Below are 24115 nucleotides of genomic sequence, written 5' to 3' on the forward strand. Positions count from 1 at the left end.
GAACATTTTTGAGAATCGACAACCTTTATTCAAATATTATTAAACGATTTTGTAAGCATATTGTGTAATTGTGTGTGTTTTGTGAAAACGCAGTGAAACATGTCAAATTGTGCAGTTTTCAAGATTTGAAAACATTTTTTTATGTGGTTCAGATACAGTATTTTGAGTTTCTATTTATTACACCAATTTCCTTCATTGTATCAACTCAAATGTTTAATTTCAATAAACTCCTGCAACCAGGTTACTTACTTTTTTAAGTTAAACCAACAATATTTTTTTACAGTGCAGGAATTCAGTGACATTAGGGCTGTAATGTGATTGGATATCAATGCACACATGATCATATATCTGTGATGTGTGTGTGTGTTGTGTGTGTGTGTGTGTGTGTGTGATGCGTGTGTGTGTGTGTCAGGTGTTGTGTGTGGATCAGTGTGGTTTGGCGCTCTCTCTGCTGCCCTCTCTGGCTGTGTGTGGATCTGCGCCGCTGAAGCTCCAGCATTCGGAGGATCCTGCGGTTCTTCACTTCCTGTGTGAGCGCCGCAGGGGGAACGGCTGCCCAATCGTGGCCGCAACTGCCCAAGGGCTCATGGCGTACCTGTATGCGAGGTACTGAGAACTTGTAATGAATGTGTGTGAACCAAGCGGCAACCTCCCGCGGCCTCTCTTGAAGCCAATACGGACGTAATGTAAACTGCAATTCCTCGACTGGCCACTAGAGCGGCTCCAGAGGGAGCAGAATCTCATTGAGCCTCATGTTGAAATTCCCAACTTTACAGCAGAAAAAAACATGTTTACAGTCTGGGTCAAATTGTGGTTTTGACCTATACGGCTAATTTTGCCCTTTATGACGAATGTGAGGGACTGAATTTTTTCATAACTCATTTGTTTACTTTATATAAAGCCTTAAAGTTCTGCATAATTAAGGGCATGGTTACTTTGAGTGACAGCTGGATAGCCATTTATCCGCCATTTATAGTCATTGTGTCACCTAAGCTCCGCCCACATCCCGCCTCTTCCCCATTTTCTGTTATCCGGGCGTGATCCGCGATGATGCGCTGCCAAGATGGCGACGGTTCGCTCGTCTCTACTTTACGCTTCAGAACGGCTTATCGGAATCCTTTGGGTGACGTCACGGACACTACGGCCATATTTTTTTTACAGTCTATGCTGGTGTGAACGCACTCAAATGAGTCTTTTTAAAACCACTCTTCCCTCCGTCACAGGAACGCTCACTCTGAGGGCTTTATTCAGCAGTTCTTCTACACGTATCGCTACTTCTGCACACCTGAGGAGCTCCTGCAGTTTCTTATGGACAAATTTAACAGCACACTGGGGTATGAATTAAACAAATATGTGAATTAAATAAAATGAATTAAATAAAAATGTTTTCATGATCAGTTTACATTTTGTCATATATATATATATATATATATATATATATATATATATATATATATATATATATATATATATATATATATATATATATATATATATATATATATATATATATATATATATATATATATATATATTAGTTTGAATGTTAAACAGGCGCTTAGTTGGAATACTTTGATTGTTTTAGGAGAGTTCTGAATCTGAATCTGAAGAGATATGTACACTATATTGCCAAAAGTATTGGGCCGCTCCTCCAGATCCCTGAGTTCAGGTGTTCAGTCTCTTCATGGCCACAGGTGTATAACTCCAGCTCTCGGCCTGCAGACGCTTCTACACACATTAGTGAAAGAATGGGTCGCTCTCAGGAGCTCAGTGAACTCAAGCGTGGGGCCGTGATAGGCTGACACCTGTGCAATAAGTCCATTCCTGACATTTCCTCACTACTAAATATTCCACGCTCAACTGTTAGTGGGATTATAACAAAGTGGATGCGATTAGGAACAACAGAAACTCAGCCACGAAGTGTTAAATCCAAGAGCGGGGTCAGCGCATGCTGAGGGTCACAGTGCGCAGAAGTCACCAACTTTCTGCAGAGTCAACAGCTCCAGACCTCCAAACTTCTGTGGCCTTCAGATGAGCTCAAGAACAGCGGAGAGAGCTTCATGGAATGGGTTTCCATGGCCGAGCAGCTCAACCAAGCCTTACATCACCAAGAGCAATGCAAAGCGTGGGATGCAGTGGAGTAAAGCAGCCGCCACTGGACTCTAGAGCAGTGAGACGTGTTCTCTGAGCGACCAATCACGCTTCTGTCGGACAATCCCATGGACGAGTCTGGGTTTGGCAGTTGCCAGGAGAACGGGACTTGCCTGACTGCATTGTGCCAAGTGTAAAGTTTGGTGGAGGGGGGATTATGGGGTGGGTTGTTTTTCAGGGCTTGGCCCCTTAGTTTCAGGGAAAGGAACTCCTGATGCTTCACAAAGACATTTTGGACAGTTTCATGTTTCCAACTGTGGGATCAGTTTGTGGACGGCCCCTTCCTGTCCCATTATGACTGCGCTCCAGTGCACAAAGCGTCGGCCCATAAAGACATGGATGAGGAGTTTGGTGTGGAGGAACTTGAATGGCCTGCACAGAGTCCTGAGCTCAACCCGATAGAACAGCTTTGGGATGAATTAGAGCGGAGACTGAGAGCCAGGCCTTCTCGTCCAACATCAGTGCCTGACCTCACTGAGCTTCTAGAAGAATGGGCAGAAATCCCCATAAACACACTCCTAAACCTTGAGGAAAGCCTTCCCAGAAGAGCTGAAGCTGTTAGAGCTGCGAAGGGTGGGCCGACTCCATATTAAACCCTACGGATTAACAATGGGACGGCATTAAAGGTGTCCCAAAACTTTTGGCAATATAGTGTGGATGGATGGATAGACAGAACGATAGATAGATGAACGGATGGATTTTGTTAAGCCAACATAATTAAGGTTTACAGAAATAGTCAATCATCCACAGTCTAATAATTACATAATAATCTCCAAGAAGTTAAATTAAATGAGATGTAATTATGTTCTCCATTAATTGTCAAACTGCAGAGCAAATGAAGATCCCTCATCGGACGGAGCGAAAGTGTATCAGCGCACTCTGGATTTATTACACTTCTGGATTGGAGACGGACACTTGTTGGACTTCAGCTCCGGCTCTAGCCTCCTTCACACACTGGAGGCGTTCCTGACCTCTGAGGTATCACACAGCACGTGTGTGTGTGTGTGTGTGTGTGTGTGTGTGTGTGTGTGTGTGTGTGTGTTTGTGTGTGTGTGTGCGTGTGCGTGTGTCTGTGTGTGTGTCTGTATCAGTGTTTTTGTGGGCATGTTTTTGTGACATATGAGGACTCAAATGTGTATAATGCCATGGGTATGACACAGGTATTACAGGACAGGGTGAAATATGAGGACATTACCCATGGCCCCACTTTACAAAAGGCTTATAAATCACACAGGAGGAGTTTTTATGAGAAAGTAAAAATGCAGAATGTGTGTGTGTGTGTGTGTGTGTGTGTGTGTGTGTGTGTGTGTGTGTGTGTGTGTGTGTGTGTGTGTGTGTGTGTGTGTGTGTGTGTGTGTGTGTGTGTGATGGGTAGGTTTAGGGGCAGTGTAAGGGGATAGAAAATACGGTTTGTACAGTATAAAAACCATTACGCCTATGGAATGTCCCCACATTTCACAAAAACACAAAAAACAACGTGTGTATGTGTGTGTGAGTGTGTGTGTGTGTGTGTGTGTGTCAGTGTTTTTTGTGTGTGTATGTCTGTGTGTGTTTGTGCGTGTGTGTGTGTGTGTGTGAGAGAGAGAGATAACTGCGATACGCTGTGTCTTCAGGTAGCGCCGGTTGACAGTCGCGGAGAGAGTTTGCTCGTGATGCTCCAGGCCGCGCCCAGGAAGAGGCGCTTCTGTGGCCCGTCGTGTGTGAGCGACGCCTCCATCAGTCCAGAGGACGAGGACATGCCGTCAGTTCAGTCCATCGAAGACGCTGCTCGAAAGGTCTGTGAATGTCAAAGACAGACAGACAGACAGACAGACAGACAGACAGACAGATAGACAGACAGACAGACAGATAGATAGATAGATAGATAGATAGATAGATAGATAGATAGATAGATAGATAGATAGATAGATAGATAGATAGATAGATAGATAGATAGATAGATAGATAGATAGATAGATAGATAGATAGATAGATAGATAGATAGATAGATAGATAGCCTAAACACCATTTTTTCCCGGAGAACAGTTTCTGTTGATCATCTGTCCATCATTGGCTAAAGCCAGCCCTGATGATCTCATTGGTCAGTTTCTGTTGATCATCTGTCCGTCATCGTCTAAAGCCCGCCCTGATGATCTCATTGGTCAATTTCTGTTCAGGCATAATTACTCCTCTATGGATCAAGTCCAGACCGAACTGCCCGAGTTTAGATGTTGTGGGCGGGGCTGAGTTCGGCTGGGGACAGGGCTGAGATCGACTGGGGGCGGGGCTGAGATCGACTGGGGGCGGGGCTGAGATCGGCTGGGGGCGGGGCTGAGATCGACTGGGGACAGGGCTGAGATCGACTGGGGGCGGGGCTGAGATCGACTGGGGGCAGGGCTGAGATCGACTGGGGGCGGGGCTGAGATCGACTGGGGGCGGGGCTGAGATCGGCTGGGGGCGGGGCTGAGATCGGCTGGGGGCAGGGCTGAGATCGACTGGGGGCGGGGCTGAGATCGACTGGGGGCGGGGCTGAGATCGACTGGGGGCAGGGCTGAGATCGACTGGGGGCGGGGCTGAGATCGGCTGCCATCCAGGCTACACTAGAACCACCGCTGGGAAAATTTACCCATGGCTGTTTTTAAATGTTCAGATTTTCAATAAAATATCCAAGTCTCCCTGTCATTGACTTTTACTAAAATGGTGTTATTTACAATCCCGTTGTTAAAAATGGTTTGTTTAATTGTTTATCAACAGAGTTGATGACCAAAAACAATAATTTCATGACTCTAGACATTACTTTGTGAAGATTGTGGCATAATATGTTTTTTTAGCCATATTAAAACAGTAATCATGTACATGGGTAAATTTTAATGTTTAAGCACTTAAATGTGTATTTTGGATCTTTCCACTAGTCTAAAAGAACACAATACGTTTGTCTGTAGTGTCTTACCTCAAATCAAACGAGTTGTGGAAAACATCCACTGATGGACTGACTGTATGTGTGTGTTGTTGATTGATGATGGTGTGTGTAGGGTTTGCAGTGGCGTGAGCTGCAGATGGCCGTGTGTAAAGAGAAAAGCTTCTCCATCGCTGCGGCTCTTCCTCGGCCATGTTACGCCTCGCTGATGAACCAGCTGACCAACACTAGCCTGAGATCTGAGGAGAAAATGGCCTTCAGTCGGACCGAACACACACCGCAGCAGATCGCACAGCAACTCACACTTCTGGAGCAGGTGCCGATTCAGGAAAGAGTCTCTTCTGCTCCACAAGGCAGCATTTATTTGATCAAAAATACTGTAAAAATTCTGAAATATAGTGTAAATCAGCTGTTTTCATGTGAATATACACTCTAGAAGAATAGGTTCTATCAGGTGCTATGTATGTCATATTACATTTCATCAAAAATGAAGCGGTCTAAACCCTCGGGTGCACAGGGACTGAAAAAGAGAGAGCTCAGTAGAGGAGAAAAACCTCGCAAATCTCAGTCTCGCCAGCCCTGAATCCATGACTTTGATGACATCACGCTGCACTTTCGGTTTCTCATTCGATTTTCTGTCCAATCAAATGCTTCTCTAGAGCCGGCGTAGACCACAAAACGTATCAGACCTGTCTAAATTCTGCACAGAATGATATTTTGAAGCGATATGGAGGAGATTAGGAAGAGAAACGGTTTGAGATTAGGAGGAAACTGCGGCTTTACCAAGCTCAACAGCTCTGGCTGAGCTGCGATATAAACAAAACGCTATTGGCTAATTTTAAAAAGGGGAGGAGCTGTTCGATATGCCCCGCCCTGTCTTCCTGTTTCAGTGGAAAAAAACAATCCAACGCTCTCCATTGACTTTGTATCACGTGAAGCGGTCGCCTTGTCTTTTCTTACTTATAACAAGAAACAGAACAACGTCTAAAAGCTGATATGTGACAAGATGTGCAGCAAACAAGCTAAAAAACACAGAACTAAGTTTTTATAAGCTCTCGACCCCCAAAAAACGAATGTTTAAGGAGACAAAAGTGGACACAGGCCATAAGACGTGAAGCTTCAGCAGAAGAATGGCTCAGTTTTGGGATCCTGACCCACAGTGTGTCTCAGTATGTGTACGTCTGCAGTAAACATTTAGTCAAATATCCAAATGTCAGTTTTATATGTTATATTTCCTCTCTGTGATTACTTTCCTCTCCAGTGGGTGTAGTTCTCTCTCAGCGGCGATTTCTTTAAGACTGCAAGGGAAGCTCGGCTTCCCTTATAATGTCACAAAATTAATGTTCAAATATGTACTATTATATTAACATTGTATTGACTAAAAATGCGTTAGAAAACGTTCATCTCAAAGACGAGTTCGTTCAGAATCAGTTACATATAGCAGGTCAGCTGACTCGATTTCCTTCTCATACATTCCCGCAGTGTCACAGTGCATTTCCCTATAGAAGCCCAGCGTCCATTGACTTCAATGGGGCTGCTTTGAACGGTTTTTTCAGCGCTTCGAAACTAGACGGTCATTGGATAAACGCTGCGATTATGTCCCGCCCACGGACGCTCAGCGCTTCTGGGAGTGAATGGGGAGTGGGCTGGCCCGGACTCCGAGCTTCTGCTTGATGATTGGAGGGTCTGCATCTCCTTTTGACTGACAGCGATTCTGTACTATAAGGAATCACTGAAGCTATTTGCGCTCAGTCCCAGTTTTTGGCTCAACAGATTATAAAAACTTCTGAGTTTTTGGTTCTGGGTCCTTCATCTTGTTTTCTGCACACCTCGTCACATATCAGCTTTTAGACATTGTTCGTTTTTTTGTTAGAAGTCAGAAATCACAAGGAGGCGCTTCACGCATTAGAGAGTCAACAGAGACGGTTGGTTTGTTTTCCCCCCGGTGGGCGTGGCTTCAGATTACGACGCGTGTCGCTCTGTCTCTATTGGAGAACTCTTTCTAAGGGTTCAAACAAAAGAACTCTTTAGGGTTCTTTGGAACCAGGAAAAAAGTTCTATATGGAGCCTTTTAGGGGTTCATTCATTATCATTTGTTTTGTCCTTTCCAGGATTAAATATTTCATATTATTTTCACTGCATTATTCCGTGTATTCAAACGCATTTATGAATGATCACAAAATTCAAGATATGGTGGTTAGAAAATGTATATATTTATCTCATCTTACACTCTAAAATATTCTGGCTAAAAAACAACCCAATGTTGGGTCAAATATGGACTAACCCAGCAATTGGGTTGTTTTAACACAGCGATTAGGTTGTCTTAAGCAAATATTTGACCCAATCGCTGGGTTAAAACAACCCAACTGCTGGGTTAGTCCATATTTGACCCAACATTGGGTTGTTTTTTTACTCAGAATTTTTTAGAGTGTATGGATGACTAATAGCCTAAAGAACCTTTGTGTCAAAAAGGGTTCTTTCTTGACATTAGAACCTTTTACCATGAAAGGAGTTGAGTAAAGAACCCTATAGAACCCAAATGAAGCCTTTTTTCTGAGTGTGTATAGTAAAGTGTGATTTATTCCTGTGATCAAAGCTGAATTTATCATCATTACTCCAGTCTTCAGTGTCACATGATCCTTCACTAATCATTCTCAGATGAGGATCTGATCATCAACACACATTTAGGATTATTATCAGTGTTGAAAACAGTCGTGCTGCTTCATATTTTTGCTTTATTCATACATTTGGGGCACGGGCGGTTCTACACTGCAAAAAAATGCTCTTCTTATTTAGTATTTTTGTCTTGTTTTCAGTCCAAATATCTAACAATTCTTAAATCAAGGTGCATTTACTAGATGAGTAAAATAACAATATATTTTCCTTGTTTAAAAAAAATATATATATCAAAATAAGTGCGTTTTTGCTTAAAACAGGCAAAATGATCTGCCAATGGGGTGAGAAAAATAATCTGATTTCTGTTTGGGACGGAAACAAGAAACAAGATCATTTTTCTCACCCCATTGGCAGATCATTGAAGAAAAAACTCACTTCATTTTGATTTTATTTTTAAGAAAGTAATGAAAAATATGTAATTTTACTTATCTAGTAAATGCATCTTCATGTCAGAATTTTTTTCGATATTTTGACTGGAAACAAGACAATGTGACTAAATAAGAAGAGCCTTTTTTGCAGTGTGGGCCCTATTTAGCAACATACTTCAGCAAAGAGAAAAAGAGAGATCAGGGGGTAAGAAGAAGAGACATAATCTATGCCCACAGACATGGTTTTTAAGCTATATTAGAACATCTTAAAATGCACAAATGATTATAGAAATTATTATTTTCTTGGGAGAGCACACCTCACATCTGGGATCTCAGTGATTATAAAACTATACCTAAATTCATAAGGGATCATACAATATGATCATAGAGAACAGATGATTTACATAATAATATTTCACTATTTTTACTGTATTTATTGTATTTTTTAAATCAAATAAATGCAGCCTTTGTGAGCAGAATTTTATTTTGTAAAAAAAAACTTAAATATTCCAATCATTTTACAGGTAGTTTAAATTGGTCTTACAATTTTTACATTTCCATCATAATTTAGTTATTTTCTTGTTTTTACCCTATTTTTCCAGTTATTTTCCTTCTCTGTCCTCAGGCTGTCATTTCTTGCTCCACCTCTAGGTGGCGACACATGAGCATTGTATTATTTTCATCTCTTGTCAAATAACCTCTCATATTGATTCAGCATTTATATTCATGTCTCGCGCAGGAAATATTTCAGGCCTGTCATCCGGTTCACTTTCTGAACACCAGAGCTCACGGAGTGGCAGAAAACTCCAGACACATCTCCAGGTGAGTCCCACCGATGACTGTAAAGGAGAGTTAACTCAGTGTGCTTTTAAATGATCTGCTTTATTAAGAAGACAACAATTCATCTGACTTCATTTAACACACCAAAAGACAATTGAAATGACCTGTAAATATAAAAAAAATGTGTGAAAGCCCACTGTAAAAAAACTTTGTTGGTGTAACTAAAAAAATACACTTAAAAAAAGGAAAACGCACATTGTCCAATTTAATCGTATTATTTGCGATCTACACAAAATTGTGTCTCTCTTCTAAACGTGATTTCTTTGCTTTTGATTAATGTAATTCTCTAAAAGGTGCAATCTACTAGATTACATTATTTGGGGTAAATGTGAACAAATTAAGTGCTCAAACATGATTTTTGCTGAAACTGTAGTTCCCAGCATGCTTTGCTTGGGACTTGACGAGACGAGTAAGGCTGTGTTCACACTTGTCATGTTTGGTTGGATTAAAACGAACCCTGGTGCGATTGCTCGTTTAGTGCGGGTATGAACACGTGAACGCTGCCATCCGAACCCTGGTGCGCACCAAACAATCGGACCGAAAGCGCTAAGGAAGGGTGCTTTCACATCTCTAGTTCAGTTCATCTGGTCCGAACCAAGGGCAAACAATTAGACATTGTTGCATTTTTCAGATTTTTTGGTTCCTTTTCACACCACACTGATTGCTTTGGTCCGAACCAGTTGAAACGAACCAAAACGCAGGCATGTGACAACATCCACATCACTCATTGGCCATGGCGTATTTCCTAAACTGCTTTTCGATTGGTCAGAATTTACGTGTGGGAAAATTCCGTGACACCCCTCGCTGCAGTCTGTAGCACGATGACGTTGCTGGATCAGATCCAATACGTACTGGATGGTGGATCGTTATGGCAACGTCATTCATACCGATCTCTGGGTTAATTTATAATGCGTAAGCGCTAGTCTTAATGTATGATCATTATTGTATAGATGATGTTCTAAACTGTATAGTTGTAGTACTGATAAATAGTATTAAGTAATTATTGATGAATAAATCATCTTTTCATAAATGTGATGCCTAAATTACATAGTTTCGCTGTACATGCATGCAAAACAGTTAGAATTTTATATACTGATCATACTTGCTGTTGAGTGGAAGGAAAAATGTGTCAAGTAATTGTCTCTGTAATTTTAATCCTCAAGGTACAATGCAACACGATCTGTAAAGAGTTAAAATACCAGTAGCCTACACATTCAAGGGAAAATGCAAAACGTGTGTCCTGATGTGCATGTTATTAATCATTATTTTTGCGCGAGCAGTTTGAGTATTTATCAATCCAGCAAAACTCTCCTGTGCATTCAATGTCCCCAAAACTCTTCTGCGCATGCGTATATTACGTCATGCAATTGTGAATGACACCACCGCGCATGCGCGTCCAGTACGCGTTGGATCTGATCCGGTACGTCATCGTGCTTCAGGCTGCAGCGAGGACTTCTTGAAAATTCCGGCAGAAGAGGCAAAGCCAGCAAACTATAATAACACTATGGAGAGACGACTGCGCGGGCTGGTTTTGTCCCTGGCCATAATCTACTACACGGTGTGTATTTACCACGGTATGCAAACACAACATTTCTATAATGAAGCGTGGATGCGACATGAAAACAGCGTTCTAATGCACTGCAGACGGCGAGCGCGCATCGCTCGTCACTTCAAGAGGAGGCGTGCATTAATTATTAACTCTTGACATGCTTCCATCTTCCGAAAATATTGACAACGATCTATCAGGTAATAATATCATGCACACAATGTCAGCGCAGCTAACTATGGCAGCTGGTTCAGTCCAAAAATGATCAGTACTTTTGCAGTTGGTTCTGTTCGAGGTCGGATCACGTTCTCACCACAAACAAACCGCTCCAGAGTTCGTTTGAAAAAGTACCAAGACCAGCTCTTCAAGGAGGTCTCGGTACGCTTGTTTGGTCCACTTCTGGTGCGCACCCGAGTGCGATTGCTGCTTTCAGACCTGACCAAACGAACCGCACCAAAGAGGGAAACGAACTCTAGTACGATTCAACCGAACTAAATGAGGCAGGTGTGAAAGCACCCTTGAACACATGTGAACGCTGCCATCCAAACCCTGATGCGCACCAAACAATCGGACGAAAGCGCTAAAAAGACGGGTCTCGGTCCGCTTCCAAACCAACTCTGGTGCGGTTCGACTGATATATGAACGCAACACGGACCGAAGACATGTAAACGACCCAAAAACAGGACATGATATCACAAGATGAGACGCATAGTCAGCTGATTTGAAGACGCGGTGTATCCAAAATGAATAATGTACGTTAGAGGGCAAACGTAGAGCAACGAGGAAGAGCCTCATCAATATTTGGTCCGACGAGCATGTTTCGAAAATGCTAGAAAAAACGCACAAAAAGCAAACCTGGCTCTTCTCATCAGAGGACCTGTCGGCCATTAGTCGGTACAGACGACAGAACGGCCGTCTCTTTTCTGCACAACGGAGGAAATCCTGCTGCTGTTTTGAATGTTTTGAACATTTGATGAGCTCTTCATGAGTTCCCAGCCGGTAAAACTAATGCCATGTGTACACGCATTAAATGACCGCGTTTAATCCAGCACACAGCGTTGTTCTGAATGTTCGGTAAGCAGCTCCGACGTCATATAAGCCGACCAATCAGGTTGTGAGCGTCTCCCTGAGCCTTTGGTTCGGTAACTTTAGGTTTGTTGTTAAAAATGCCAGTGTAAACGCTAAGCGGACCAGGACTATATGTTTTGTTTTTGTTTTATGGTCCGGTCCAAACTAACCAAACGAACCGAACTACAAGTGTGAATGGACCTAAAATTGTTGAACATAAAGGGTTAGTTCCCCCAAAAATGAAATGTCTGTCATTAACTCCTCTCCCTAATGTCGTTCCACACCCGTAAGACCTCCGCTCATCTTCACACACAGTTTAAGATATTTTATATTTAGTCTGAGGGCTTTCTGTCCTTTGAATGTAAGTGTATGCACACTATACTGTCCATGTCCAGAAGGTAATGAAAACATCATCACAGTAGTCCATATGAGACATCAGTGGGTTAATTAGAGTCTCTTGAAGCATCAGAAATACATTTGGGTCCAAAAATAACAAAAACCTGATGGGTTTATATTTTAGACCTGATGGGATGTGACAATATGACCTCAAACATTTAGAGAGTAATTTATATATATGTGTGTGTGTATACAGGGAGTGCAGAATTATTAGGCAAGTTGTATTTTTGAGGATTAATTTTATTATTGAACAACAACCATGTTCTCAATGAACACAAAAAACTCATTAATATCAAAGCTGAATATTTTTGGAAGTTTTAGTTTTTAGTTTTAGCTATTTTAGGGGGATATCTGTGTGTGCAGGTGACTATTACTGTGCAGAATTATTAGGCAACTTAACAAAAAACAAATTTATACCCATTTCAATTATTTATTTTTACCAGTGAAACCGTTCACCATCAACATTGCGTGCAGCAGCAACCACAGCCTCCCAGACACTGTTCAGAGAGGTGTCCTGTTTTCCCTCCTTGTAAATCGCACATTTGATGATGGACCACAGGTTCTCAATGGGGTTCAGATCAGGTGAACAAGGAGGCCATATCATTAGATTTTCTTCTTTTATACCCTTTCTTGCCAGCCACGCTGTGGAGTACTTGGACGCGTGTGATGGAGCATTGTCCTGCATGAAAATCATGTTTTTCTTGAAGGATGCAGACTTCTTCCTGTACCACAGCTTGAAGAAGGTGTCTTCCAGAAACTGGCAGTAGGACTGGGAGTTGAGCTTGACTCCATCCTCAACCCGAAAAGGCCCCACAAGCTCATCTTTGATGATACCAGCCCAAACCAGTACTCCACCTCCACCTTGCTGGCGTCTGAGTCGGACTGGAGCTCTCTGCCCTTTACCAATCCAGCCACGGGCCCATCCATCTGGCCCATCAAGACTCACTCTCATTTCATCAGTCCATAAAACCTTAGAAAAATCAGTCTTGAGATATTTCTTGGCCCAGTCTTGACGTTTCAGCTTGTGTGTCTTGTTCAGTGGTGGTCGACTTTCTGCCTTTCTTACCTTGGCCATGTCTCTGAGTATTGCACACCTTGTGCTTTTGGGCACTCCAGTGATGTTGCAGCTCTGAAATATGGCCAAACTGGTGGCAAGTGGCATCTTGGCAGCTGCACGCTTGACTTTTCTCAGTTCACGGGCAGTTACTTTGCGCCTTGGTTTTTCCACACGCTTCTTGCGACCCTGTTGACTATTTTGAATGAAACGCTTGATTGTTCGATGATCACGCTTCAGAAGCTTGGCTATTTTAAGACTGCTGCATCCCTCTGCAATATATCTCACTATTTTTGACTTTTCTGAGCCTGTCAAGTCCTTCTTTTGACCCATTTTGCCAAAGGAAAGGAAGTTGCCTAATAATTATGCACACCTGATATAGGGTGTTGATGTCATTAGACCACACCCCTTCTCATTACAGAGATGCACATCACCTAATATGCTTAATTGGTAGTAGGCTTTCCAGCCTATACAGCTTGGAGTAAGACAACATGCATAACGAGGATGAATGATGTGGTCAAAATACTCATTTGCCTAATAATTCTGCACTCCCTGTGTGTATATATATATATATATATGTATGTATGTATGTATATATATATATATATATATATATGTATGTATATATACATACTTACACATTTTAATAATAAAAATGATATATATGTGACCCTGGACCACGATAAGGGTCAATTAGCTGAGATTTATAGATCATCTGAAAGCAGAATAATAATCTTTCCAATAATGTGTGGTTTGTTAGGATTGGACAATATTTGTAAATCTGAATCCGAGGGTGCAAAAACAATTCGTTTTCATATTAGTTTTCAATTTAGTTGTTGAGAAAATCTCATTTAAAGTTGTCCAAATGAAGTCCTTAGCATTGCATATTACTAAACTCTTAAAAAGATGGGTTGTTTTAACCCAATGTTGGGCCAAATATGAACTAACCAATCAATTGGATTGTTTTAACCCTGCGGTTGGGTCAAATATTTGCTTAAAACAACCCAATCGCTGGGTTAAAGCAACCCAACTGTTAGTCCATATTTGACCCAAAATTGGGTTGTTTTTTACCCAGAATTTTTTAGAGTGTATTAATAATACATTTCTGATATATTTACAGTAGGACGTTTGCTAAATATCTTCATGGAGCATGATCTTAATACCCTAATGATTTTTGGCATAAAAGAAAAATGACCCATGTGATGTATCGTTGGTTATTGCCCCGGATATACCCGTGAGACGCTCGACTGGTGTCGGGGTCCGGGGTCTCATAGAGATATATTTTTCTTTGACTTCTCTTCTTTTCTTTTATGCTGTGTTTTGGGGGATATGACACTATGTAATACATCAGATCCGTGTTTGTGTTGTTGTCTGAGGTGTTTGAGAGTGTTGTAGTTGTGATAATGCTGTGTGTTGTTCAGGTGTGTGTCTGTGGAGGGCAGCGGTCTGTTCCTGAGGGCCGTTTCGGGGCCCGAGGAGCCGCTTCACACACTCCTCACACACTCACACGCGGTCAGCAACTGGGTTTCTGCTGAGCTCGTCATCTGTGACACACTCAAGGTGATTTCCCCGAGCGTCAGCCAATCACGGCAGTGTTAATGAATGAAGCTGCTTATGAATACACTGCAAAAAAAAGCTTTTCTTCCTCAGTATTTTTGTCTTGTTTCTAGTCCAAACAACTAAAAATTCTTAAAACAAGAAGTATTTACTAGACAAGTAAAAATTATTGTCTTGTTTTGGGAAAGAATAACTCAAAATGAAAAGAGTTTTTGCTTAAAATAAGATAAATAATCTGCCAATGGGGTGAGAAAAATAATCTTAATTCAAACAGAAAACAAGATTATTTTATTTTAAGCAAAAACTCTCTTCATTTTGAGTTATTCTTTCCCAAAACAAGACTATACTTTTTACTTGTCCAGTAAATGTTTCTTAATGTAAGATTTTTTTAAATTTAGACTAGAAACAAGACAAAAATACTATGCAGTGTAGATCTGGAGTAGGGTTATTATGAGGAAAACGGGATATTATATGAGAGAAATGGATTTTATCCATCACAACACCTAGTCTGGGGAAAACTAAGAAATTATATCATGCATAAAGAACATATTTTTATTATTTTAATTTTTTGCACTGTAACGTTTTCATGTTTTTCAATAATACTAATAATATCAAGTCTGCTTCACAGTTGTTTTAATTATTTTAATAAATTGTTTAATTATATATTTAGATTATGTTAATGATATACAAAAAAGCTTGACCACTATTAGTTTTATTTATTTTAATAACTTGTGAATTGTTACTATTATTATTATATATAATATTATTTGTTATTTGTTTTAAGTATTTTAATGTTTATTATAATTATTTATTAACTCATCATTGTTAATATTATATTGTTATTTTTATTATTTTAAATGTATTATTACAAATAATATCAATAACAACAAATCTGCTTCAGTGCTATTTGTTTTAATTGTTTGAGTAATTTGTTATAATTATTTTAAACAAACTCTTAGTTGTTAATAATATTGTATTGTTATTTGTATTATTTATTACATATATTAAAAATAACATTTATTATTATTATTATTATTATTATTATTATTATTATTATTATTAATAGCAAAACTGCTTAATTTCTATTTAATTGTTTAATTGTTTTAATAATTTGTTATAATCTTGTTAAACAAACTCTTAATTACTTAATAATATTATATTGTGGTTATTATTATTATTTTTATTATTCATTACATATAATATTAATAACAAAACTGCTTCACCGCCATTTGTTTTAACTGTTTATTTAAAAAATTGTTATAATAATAAAAAACACTCTTAATTGTTAATAATATTATATCGCTATTATTATTATTTACATATAATATTAAGAAAAACTGCTTTAACATTATTTGTTTGAATTATTTTAATGATTGTTAGGATTTTTTTTAACTCTTGTTAATAATATTATGTTATTACATATAATATTACCAATTGATTGTTTTAATTTTTACATATAATATTAATATCAAAACTATTTGATTTAATTTTCTTAATAATTTGTTATAATTATTTTAAACAAACTCTTAGTTGTCATTATTATTATTATTATTATTATTATTATTATTATTATTATTATTATTATTATTATTATTATGTATTACATATAATATTAATTAATAATAAAATATAAATAATATGATATTCAATGAGAGAAATTACATTGTTTTCATGACGAGCACATTTCTATGCACATAAGTGAAGACTACACTCTAAAAATGCTGGGTTAAAAACAACCCAAGTTGGGTTGAAAATGGACAAACCCAGAAATTGTTTTTTTTTTTAAAACCCAGTTAATGGACCCATTTAAACAACCCAATTTCTGGGTTTGTCCATTTCCAACCCAACTTGGGTTGTTTTTAACCCAGCATTTGTAGAGTGTATATGAATTTCTGCTTTTCGTAATGTCAGGTGTGTGTGTGTGTGTGTGTGTGTGTGTGTGTGTGTGTGTGTGTGTGTGTGTGTGTGTGTGTGTGTGTGTGTGTGTGTGTGTGTGTGTGTGTGTGTGTGTGTGTGTGTGTGTGTGTGTGTGTGTGTGTGTGTGTGTGTGTGGTTTATTGTCAGGCTCAGGCGGCTCTGCTCGCTCGGTTTCTCGCTGTTGGGAAGTTCTGCTACGAGAGGAGAAACTTTGCCACCGCCATGCAGGTTTTGTCGGGGCTGGAGAATGTGATTGTTAGGCAATTACCGGTAAGAACCGAAAGGCACATAATCCGCGCTTCTCTTCTCTAAGTGATAAACGATGCTGCGTTGAGAGAGTCGTGACCTCATGAGCTGCTCTGGATTCGCTGCTTCTGCTTCATCTTATCGGCCAGCTCCAGCAGCTCAAATGTTAATTGCATGTGTCTTTAAACTGATTAAACATTAACTGTATTTAGCAGTATCAAAGGGTTATAATCGACATGCATTCAGCATTTTGTGCAGAAACAAAACAGTATTCATCATATTTGGCGTGAAATGAAATTGCATGATAAATGTTTCTCATAAGCCACGCTTATTCCCGTCTAAATGAGTTTTACAGCTTCTGTTGTGTGTGTGTGTGTGTGTGTGTGTGTGTGTGTGTGTGTGTGTGTGTGTGTGTGTGTGTGTGTGTGTGTGTGTGTGTGTGTGTGTGTGTGTGTGTGTGTGTGTGTGTGTGTGTGTGTGTGTGTGTGTGTGTGTGTGTGTGTGTGTGGCAGGCGTGGAAGCAGCTCTCGGTGAAGGTGTGTGAGGCTCTGGAGGAGCTCAGGGCTGTGCAGGTGAGACGATCACATACGGAAGAGCTCAAGTTTAACCCAAATAACATACTGTGCACTTATGAAGTGTGTACTCGACTACACGCAGTGTGGTCTGAAGCCCCGCCCCCTCACAGTCTGGTCTGAAGCCCCGCCCCCTCACAGTGTCTACTCGCAGTGTGGTCTGAAGCCCCGCCCCCTCAGTGTGGTCTGAAGCCCAGCCCCCTCACAGTGTCTACTCGCAGTGTGGTCTGAAGCCCCGCCCCCTCACAGTGTGGTCTGAAGCCCCGCCCCCTCACAGTGTCTACTCGCAGTGTGGTCTGAAGCCCCGCCCCCTCACAGTGTCTACTCGCAGTGTGGTCTGAAGCCCAGCCCCCTCACAGTGTGGCCTGAAGCCCCGCCCCCTCACAGTGTGGCCTGAAGCCCCGCCCCCTCACAGTGTGGCCTGAAGCCCCGCCCCCTCACAGTGTGGCCTGAAGCCCCACCCCCTCACAGTGTGGCCTGAAGCCCCGCCCCCTCACAGTGTGGCCTGAAGCCCCGCCCCCTCACAGTGTGGCCTGAAGCCCCGCCCCTCACAGTGTGGTCTGAAGCCCCGCCCCCTCACAGTGTGGTCTGAAGCCCCGCCCCCTCACAGTGTGGCCTGAAGCCCCGCCCCCTCACAGTGTGGCCTGAAGCCCCGCCCCCTCACATTGTGGTCTGAAGCCCCGCCCCCTCACAGTGTGGCCTGAAGCCCCGCCCCCTCACAGTGTGGCCTGAAGCCCCGCCCCCTCACAGTGTGGTCTGAAGCCCTCTTTAGACCGTTTCACCAGCTGAACATTTTTTACTTTATGTTGTCTAAATATTAGCTAAATTAATTTTAGAACAGAATCATAATTGCAGAGGTATATTGAAGCCATTGTGCGTGTGAATTGTACTTATAACGTTGTTTTGAAAACATTTATGCATTTGTCAGATTCTTTGACTTGCGTTGCATCAGTTCATTCGTTCCCTGGGATCTGAACCCGTGAGCACACTGTCCCACAGGTCCTAAACTCCGGCTCTTCTTCAGGTGTTCCTGAAGAGTGATAACCTGTGTCTGATGGAGGGAGGGTCGCGTGGAGGCCGGCCGACGGTCCCAGACGCACTCATCCTGGCCCTGCACTTACAGCAGCTGGAGATCGGTGCCTTCACCATGACCAGCGGCTCATACAAGTGGCCCAAGCTGAGGTTATTCCTTTACATTCATGCTTCCAAACCATAGACTGTAAAAAAAATATGGCCGTAGTGTCCGTGACGTCACCCATAGGATTCCGATAAGCCGTTCTGAAGCGTAAAGTAGAGACGAGCGGACCGTCGCCATCTTAGCAGCGCATCACGCCTAGATGACAGAAAATGGAGAAAGAGGCGGGATGTGGGTGGAGCTTAGGAGACTATAGACGGCGAATAAATGGCTATCCACCTGTCACTCAAAGTAACCACGCCCTTAATTATGCAGAAGGATTTATATAACGTAAACGAATGAGTTATAAAAAAATTCACCCCCTCACAGTCGTCATGACGGTCAAATTTAGCCGTATAGGCAAAAACCACAATTTGACCCAGGCTCTAAACATGTGTTATTCTGCTGTAAAGTTGGGCATTTTAACATGAGACTCAATGAGATTCTGCTCCTTCTGGAGCCGCTCTAGTGGCCAGTGGAGGAACTGCAGTTTACATTACGTCCGTATTGGCTTCAAGAGAGATCGCGGGAGGTTGCCGCTTGTTCCAAACTGAGGTTATTCCTTTACATTCATGCATCCAAACTGACATCGCAACCTTCGTACTACCATTGGTCCAAATGACGATGACATAATAGGTGAAGCCCCGCCCCTTTGAGGTGTAAATCTTCTCTAGTTAGTTTAGTTAGTCCAAGCGGCAACCTCCTGAGGTCTCGAAGTAATTTATGGAAGTAATTTAATCTGCAATTCATCGACTGGCCACTAGAGAGCGGCTCCAGAAGGGGCAGAATCTCATTGAGCCCCATTTTATAATTCCCAACTGGACAAATTGTGGTTTTGGTCTATACGGCATATTTCGCCCTTTGTGATGTCATACAGGGCCATACTCGGGAGAAAAAAACTCCCCAAAACGTGTGTGAATCCTGAAGGAGTGTGTTTGGCACAGAAATTCTCCATCACACGTCCAACTGGTTTTCTGAACTGTTGTCCATGTTTATCATGAGAATCAACTCAGAAGTCATGAAATAGCTTTAGACTTCCCTTTAAGTGAATACTGAAAAACAGCTTTACCGTTAGTACCGACACAACTCAACGTCTAATCACACACACACACACACACACACACACACACACACACACACACACACACACACACACACACACACACACACACACACACACACATACATAGACACACTGCGGGAGAGGCAGCTGCCGAGGGCAAAGGTCACGGACAGTCAGAGTCAGATGTGGCGGTAATGACGCAGCTGGTGATGCTGCGTGCCGGTATGTTGCACTCCAGGTGTGTGTGTGTGTTTGAGTGTGAATGAGAGAGAGAGAGAGAGAGAGAGAGAGAGAGAGAGAGGGAGAGAGAGAGTGTGTGTGTGTGTGTGTGTGTGTGTGTGTGTGTGTGTGTGTGTGTGTGTGTGTGTGTGTGTGTGTGTGTGTGTGTGTGTGTGTGTGTGTGTGTGTGTGTGTGTGTGTGTGTGTGTTTGTGTGTGTGTGTGCCTGTTTATGTGGTTTATGAGGACACAAATTTGTATAACTACATGGGTATTACACTATAAATGTGGTTTATGAGGACATATCAAATGTCCTCATAATTCAAATGGCCTTAAAAACATACTAAATTATGTTTTTTTGAGAAAGTAAAAATGCAGCATGTTTCCTGTGATGGGTAGGTTTAGGGGCAGTGTGTGTGTGTGTGTGTGTGATGGGTAGGTTTAGGGGCAGTGTAAGGGGATAGAAAATACGGTTTGTACGGTATAAAAACCATTACGCCTATGGAGAGTCCCTGTAAACCACATAGACCAACGTGTGTGTGTGTGTGTGTGTGTGTGTGTGTGTGTGTGTGTGTGTGTGTGTGTGTGTGTGTGTGTGTGTGTGTGTGTGTGTGTGTGTGTGTGTGTGTGTGTGTGTGTGTGTGGAACAGATGGTGTATGATTGGAAATGCTTTGCCCGGGGACATGAGCCCATGCCAGCCGCCCGTAGGCCTGCTTTTGCAGCAGATTCGGAGGTGGACACACAGCTGGTTGTTGTACATCTGTAGCTTACGGCACACAGAACCAGGTCAACTACACACACACCCACACACACACACACACACACACATTTAAATATAATGCTGAAGAAATGAAAGTTGGTTTGGACTGTCTTTGACTCTTGTTGAGTTGATTCAGGGTGAAGTTCTTTAGCGCATTACAATTGATTCCTATTAAAACAGTGAAAAACTGTCTGTGTCCCTTTCTATTAGAATCACAGCTTCAGCTTCTGCTATAAAGCGTCTCTCCGATGTGTTCATGCTTTTACTCGTGTCTGACCTCGACGGATTGAAAAGAAAAAACTTCCCAACTTTATTAGACCTAGAACTTATTTCTCAACTAGAATTAGACTTAGAATTTTGTTCACTTTTCTGTTACTTTATGCTTTATACAAATTTTTAAAAAAAATTCTTGTTTTGTTGAAAATCAAATCAAAATGAAGTGAGTTTTTGCTTAAAACAGGCAAAATGATCTGCCAATGGGGTGAGAAAAATAATCTTATTTCTTGTTTCTCTCCCAAACAGAAACAATATTGGCAGATCATTTTGCCTGTTTTAAGCAAAAACTCTCCATTTTGATTTTATTTTCAACAAAACAAGCATCTTGATTTAAGAATATTTAGATATTTAGACAAGAAACAATACGAAATTACTGAATAAGAAGAGCATTTTTGCAGTGTGTCTGCTGTTTTTAGTAATCGCACTATATTTTGACTAATCATACAGCCCAACAAACTCCAAACACTGTAAAAAAAAAAAGGCAAATTGTGAACTTTTGCAGTTCAATCGACTTGGATGTTTAAGTTATTTACAATTAAATTATGTTAAACTGACTATATAATATATATTATATTAATATTTATTATAACTAATAAATGGTAAAAATGGTAAATGCGCCATTTTTCTAGTTGGGAAATAAGTTCCCAACAAATAAGTTCCCAATAAGTTCCCAAATAAGTCTAATTCTAGTTGGGAAATAAGTTCTAGGTCTAATAAAGTTGGGAAGTTTTCTCTTTTCAATCCGTCGAGGTCAGACACGAGTAAAAGCATGAACACTTTATAGCAGAACTTGAAGCTGTGATTCTAATAGAAAGGGACACAGACAGTTTTTATATAGCGCATTTATACAGCGCTTTTAACAGACCCTATGGCCATCCAAAGCGCTTTACATGTTTGCCTCACATTCACCCATTCATACACCGACGGCGATGTCAGCCATGTAAGGCACCATCCAGCTCATCGGGAGCAGCTGGGGTTAGGTGTCTTGCTCATGGACACTTCGACACTTGGTCAGGTGGAACGGGGGATCGAACCACCAACCTTTCGGTTTGCAGACAACCTACATGAACCACTGAGCCACTGCCGCCCCCGTGAAAAAGTTTAAAATTTCTTTTTTTTATTTTGTATTTTTTTATTGTTCATGAAATACATACAGTAAATTATACATAATACATACAGTGTGGGGAAAAACAAACTAGAAGAAAAAACACAAGAGACAACTGCTAAATAATGGGAAATAAACACAAAAACAAAAAACAGACAAACAAACACAAAAGGTAGTGAAAAGAAACAACTTGTTCTTGCGATATGCATTTAGGGAGTAGTTAGATGTTGTTTTAAATGGAAACTTGTAATTTGTCCTTCTGTTCCTCTCCCACATCTCTCTTCTCACACAACAACACCAATCGGTGTCAGTCTGATTACCCCATTTATTATTGTATGTATATCGGCGCACCTCCTCAGGGGAGAACCGCACGCCTCCGCTAGAGATTAACATTTCTTAACTTATTTTGATGAGTTAAAGGTGCACTATGTAGTATTTTTGCAGTAAAATATCCAAAAACCACTAGGCCAGTGTTATATATTTTGTTCAGTTGAGTACTTACAATATCCCAAATGTTTCCAACTATTTGTAAATTGTGAGAAAATTGCTATTTTAACCGATGACCGGGACGTGTCAGCATAGCGTTTGAGCGAGTCGCCTGTCAATCGCGTCATATCTGCGCTACCCTCGGTTTTATTCTGCAGAAGCGCTTTACTCTTAGCAGTGTGAACATGTCACAGCAGCGCCGAGCGAACGCACGGAGTAACGTCATAACATCATTTTAAACACACTTAAATGTATCTGATATGATCAACAGAGCTGCTTTACCTTATAATCATGACCAGAAGAGCGGATCAGTGCACGCGCCCGGCGACTGTGTCCCGTCCCGTCATAATAAAAGTCCCGGTGCTGGTGAGCCGTGTGTGTGTGTAACAATCTCTCCAGCGGCCGTGCTCAGCTCCTCAACACTCGGTCCTGCTCTGCTTCACGCCGGCTTCACACTGCACACGTAAGCAGGGCGTAGGCAGCGCCGAAGCAGCGCGTGTGTAAAGCAGTAGCAACGCGCGCACTTTTTCCTTTCACACAGGCAGCGTTTGTCGCGCGCAGTTGTCATGCGCAGTTGTGTACAGAGTAGCCTACTCTATAATGGATAAGTTTGCATTTCTCTTTAATGTATTTGAAATGGAAATAAAGCAAAGATTTATCATGAAGCTAATTTTATTTTTAAAAATAGTTTCACTTGTTTCTGATGTCTTTTTATTTCGTTTAGCGCAAGTTTTTGATAGAAGAAAGGCCATCGCACTATATGTCCATGAAAAGCACACTGCTAAAAAGAGAAACTTCAGGAAATTGTCTTGAAATATTGGAAAGGCATCAAATTTACATACATTACCCATCATAAACCTATTAAAGATAATTCATAAATGACTGTAATAACTAAGAGGAAACTTCTTAATGATATATTGTAGGCTAAATGAGCAATTCATCTAAAAACGTTTTTTTAAAAATTGCAAAATAACGCACATCATAGTCTATCTACATGTCTATACTGTATGTGTGCTATATTAATGTGTGTATATTCTATTTACCTATCCATATTTAGTTGTTCGTTCGTGAGACAACGAAAGATTGCCAAAAACACTTTAAAATGACTTACCATCAGCACCAAGAGCCGCTCACGCTCACGCTCACCAACTTCCTCCCATGCTTATTCATTCACTTGCAAGTCTTTATAAAGCAAATTGTGTGGCTCACAGAGAACTGTGTGCTTCTCAACCTTCACGATGAGACGAGTGTCGTCCATTGCTGTCTTTCCAGGTGCACTCTGAAGAACACTGCCTGTGACACCACGTGCTTTTGTTTATCGTTTCTGTTTTTATGCCAGAATATAGTTATAATATATACATAATTTAATTAATATTTAATTTAAGCTAAACTGGCATAGGCCAACATCATTTAAAATTCGTTTTGTAGTTTTTTTTCCACAGTGCCGGATGTCATATGGTGACTGAGAAACACACGGAACACTTCACTAAATTATTTCATGGTTAAATGTGTTATTTTTCATGTTAACCGGGTTAATTTTGATCAGAACAATGTACTGTGGCTTTAATTCATCGTGAGCAGCGCGTCAAAAATAGACCTGGTGGCGAAATGATCCCGGCACTGATGCTTCTGCTCCGCGCCGCTGCGCTGCCTCTGCTGCCGGTGTGAATGCACTCATCTGTTAACATGAGCGCCGAAAAAAATACACGCTGCTTACGCCCTGCTTACGCGTGCAGTGTGAAGCC

General features: G+C 41.1%; 2 protein-coding genes across 2 annotated transcripts in view; one reads left to right on the forward strand and one right to left on the reverse strand.

The window, feature by feature from the left end:
- The window catches only part of LOC137045489 (uncharacterized), a 153960-nt gene that overhangs the window by 81304 nt on the left and 48541 nt on the right, over positions 1 to 24115 (reverse strand). The gene's annotated exons all lie outside the window — the stretch shown is intronic.
- The window catches only part of LOC137045496 (kinase non-catalytic C-lobe domain-containing protein 1), a 74422-nt gene that overhangs the window by 49760 nt on the left and 547 nt on the right, over positions 1 to 24115 (forward strand). Inside the window, exons 21-30 of the mRNA XM_067422163.1 lie at positions 413 to 606; positions 1224 to 1334; positions 2982 to 3129; positions 3765 to 3926; positions 5163 to 5363; positions 8831 to 8913; positions 14417 to 14555; positions 16617 to 16739; positions 17228 to 17287; positions 18312 to 18469. Coding sequence (XP_067278264.1) covers positions 413 to 606; positions 1224 to 1334; positions 2982 to 3129; positions 3765 to 3926; positions 5163 to 5363; positions 8831 to 8913; positions 14417 to 14555; positions 16617 to 16739; positions 17228 to 17287; positions 18312 to 18469 — 1379 coding nt within the window. The remainder of the gene's footprint in view (positions 1 to 412; positions 607 to 1223; positions 1335 to 2981; positions 3130 to 3764; positions 3927 to 5162; positions 5364 to 8830; positions 8914 to 14416; positions 14556 to 16616; positions 16740 to 17227; positions 17288 to 18311; positions 18470 to 24115) is intronic.

Source organism: Pseudorasbora parva, chromosome 17 (genome assembly GCF_024679245.1).
Source record: "Pseudorasbora parva isolate DD20220531a chromosome 17, ASM2467924v1, whole genome shotgun sequence".
Taxonomy (NCBI): Eukaryota; Metazoa; Chordata; class Actinopteri; order Cypriniformes; family Gobionidae; genus Pseudorasbora; species Pseudorasbora parva.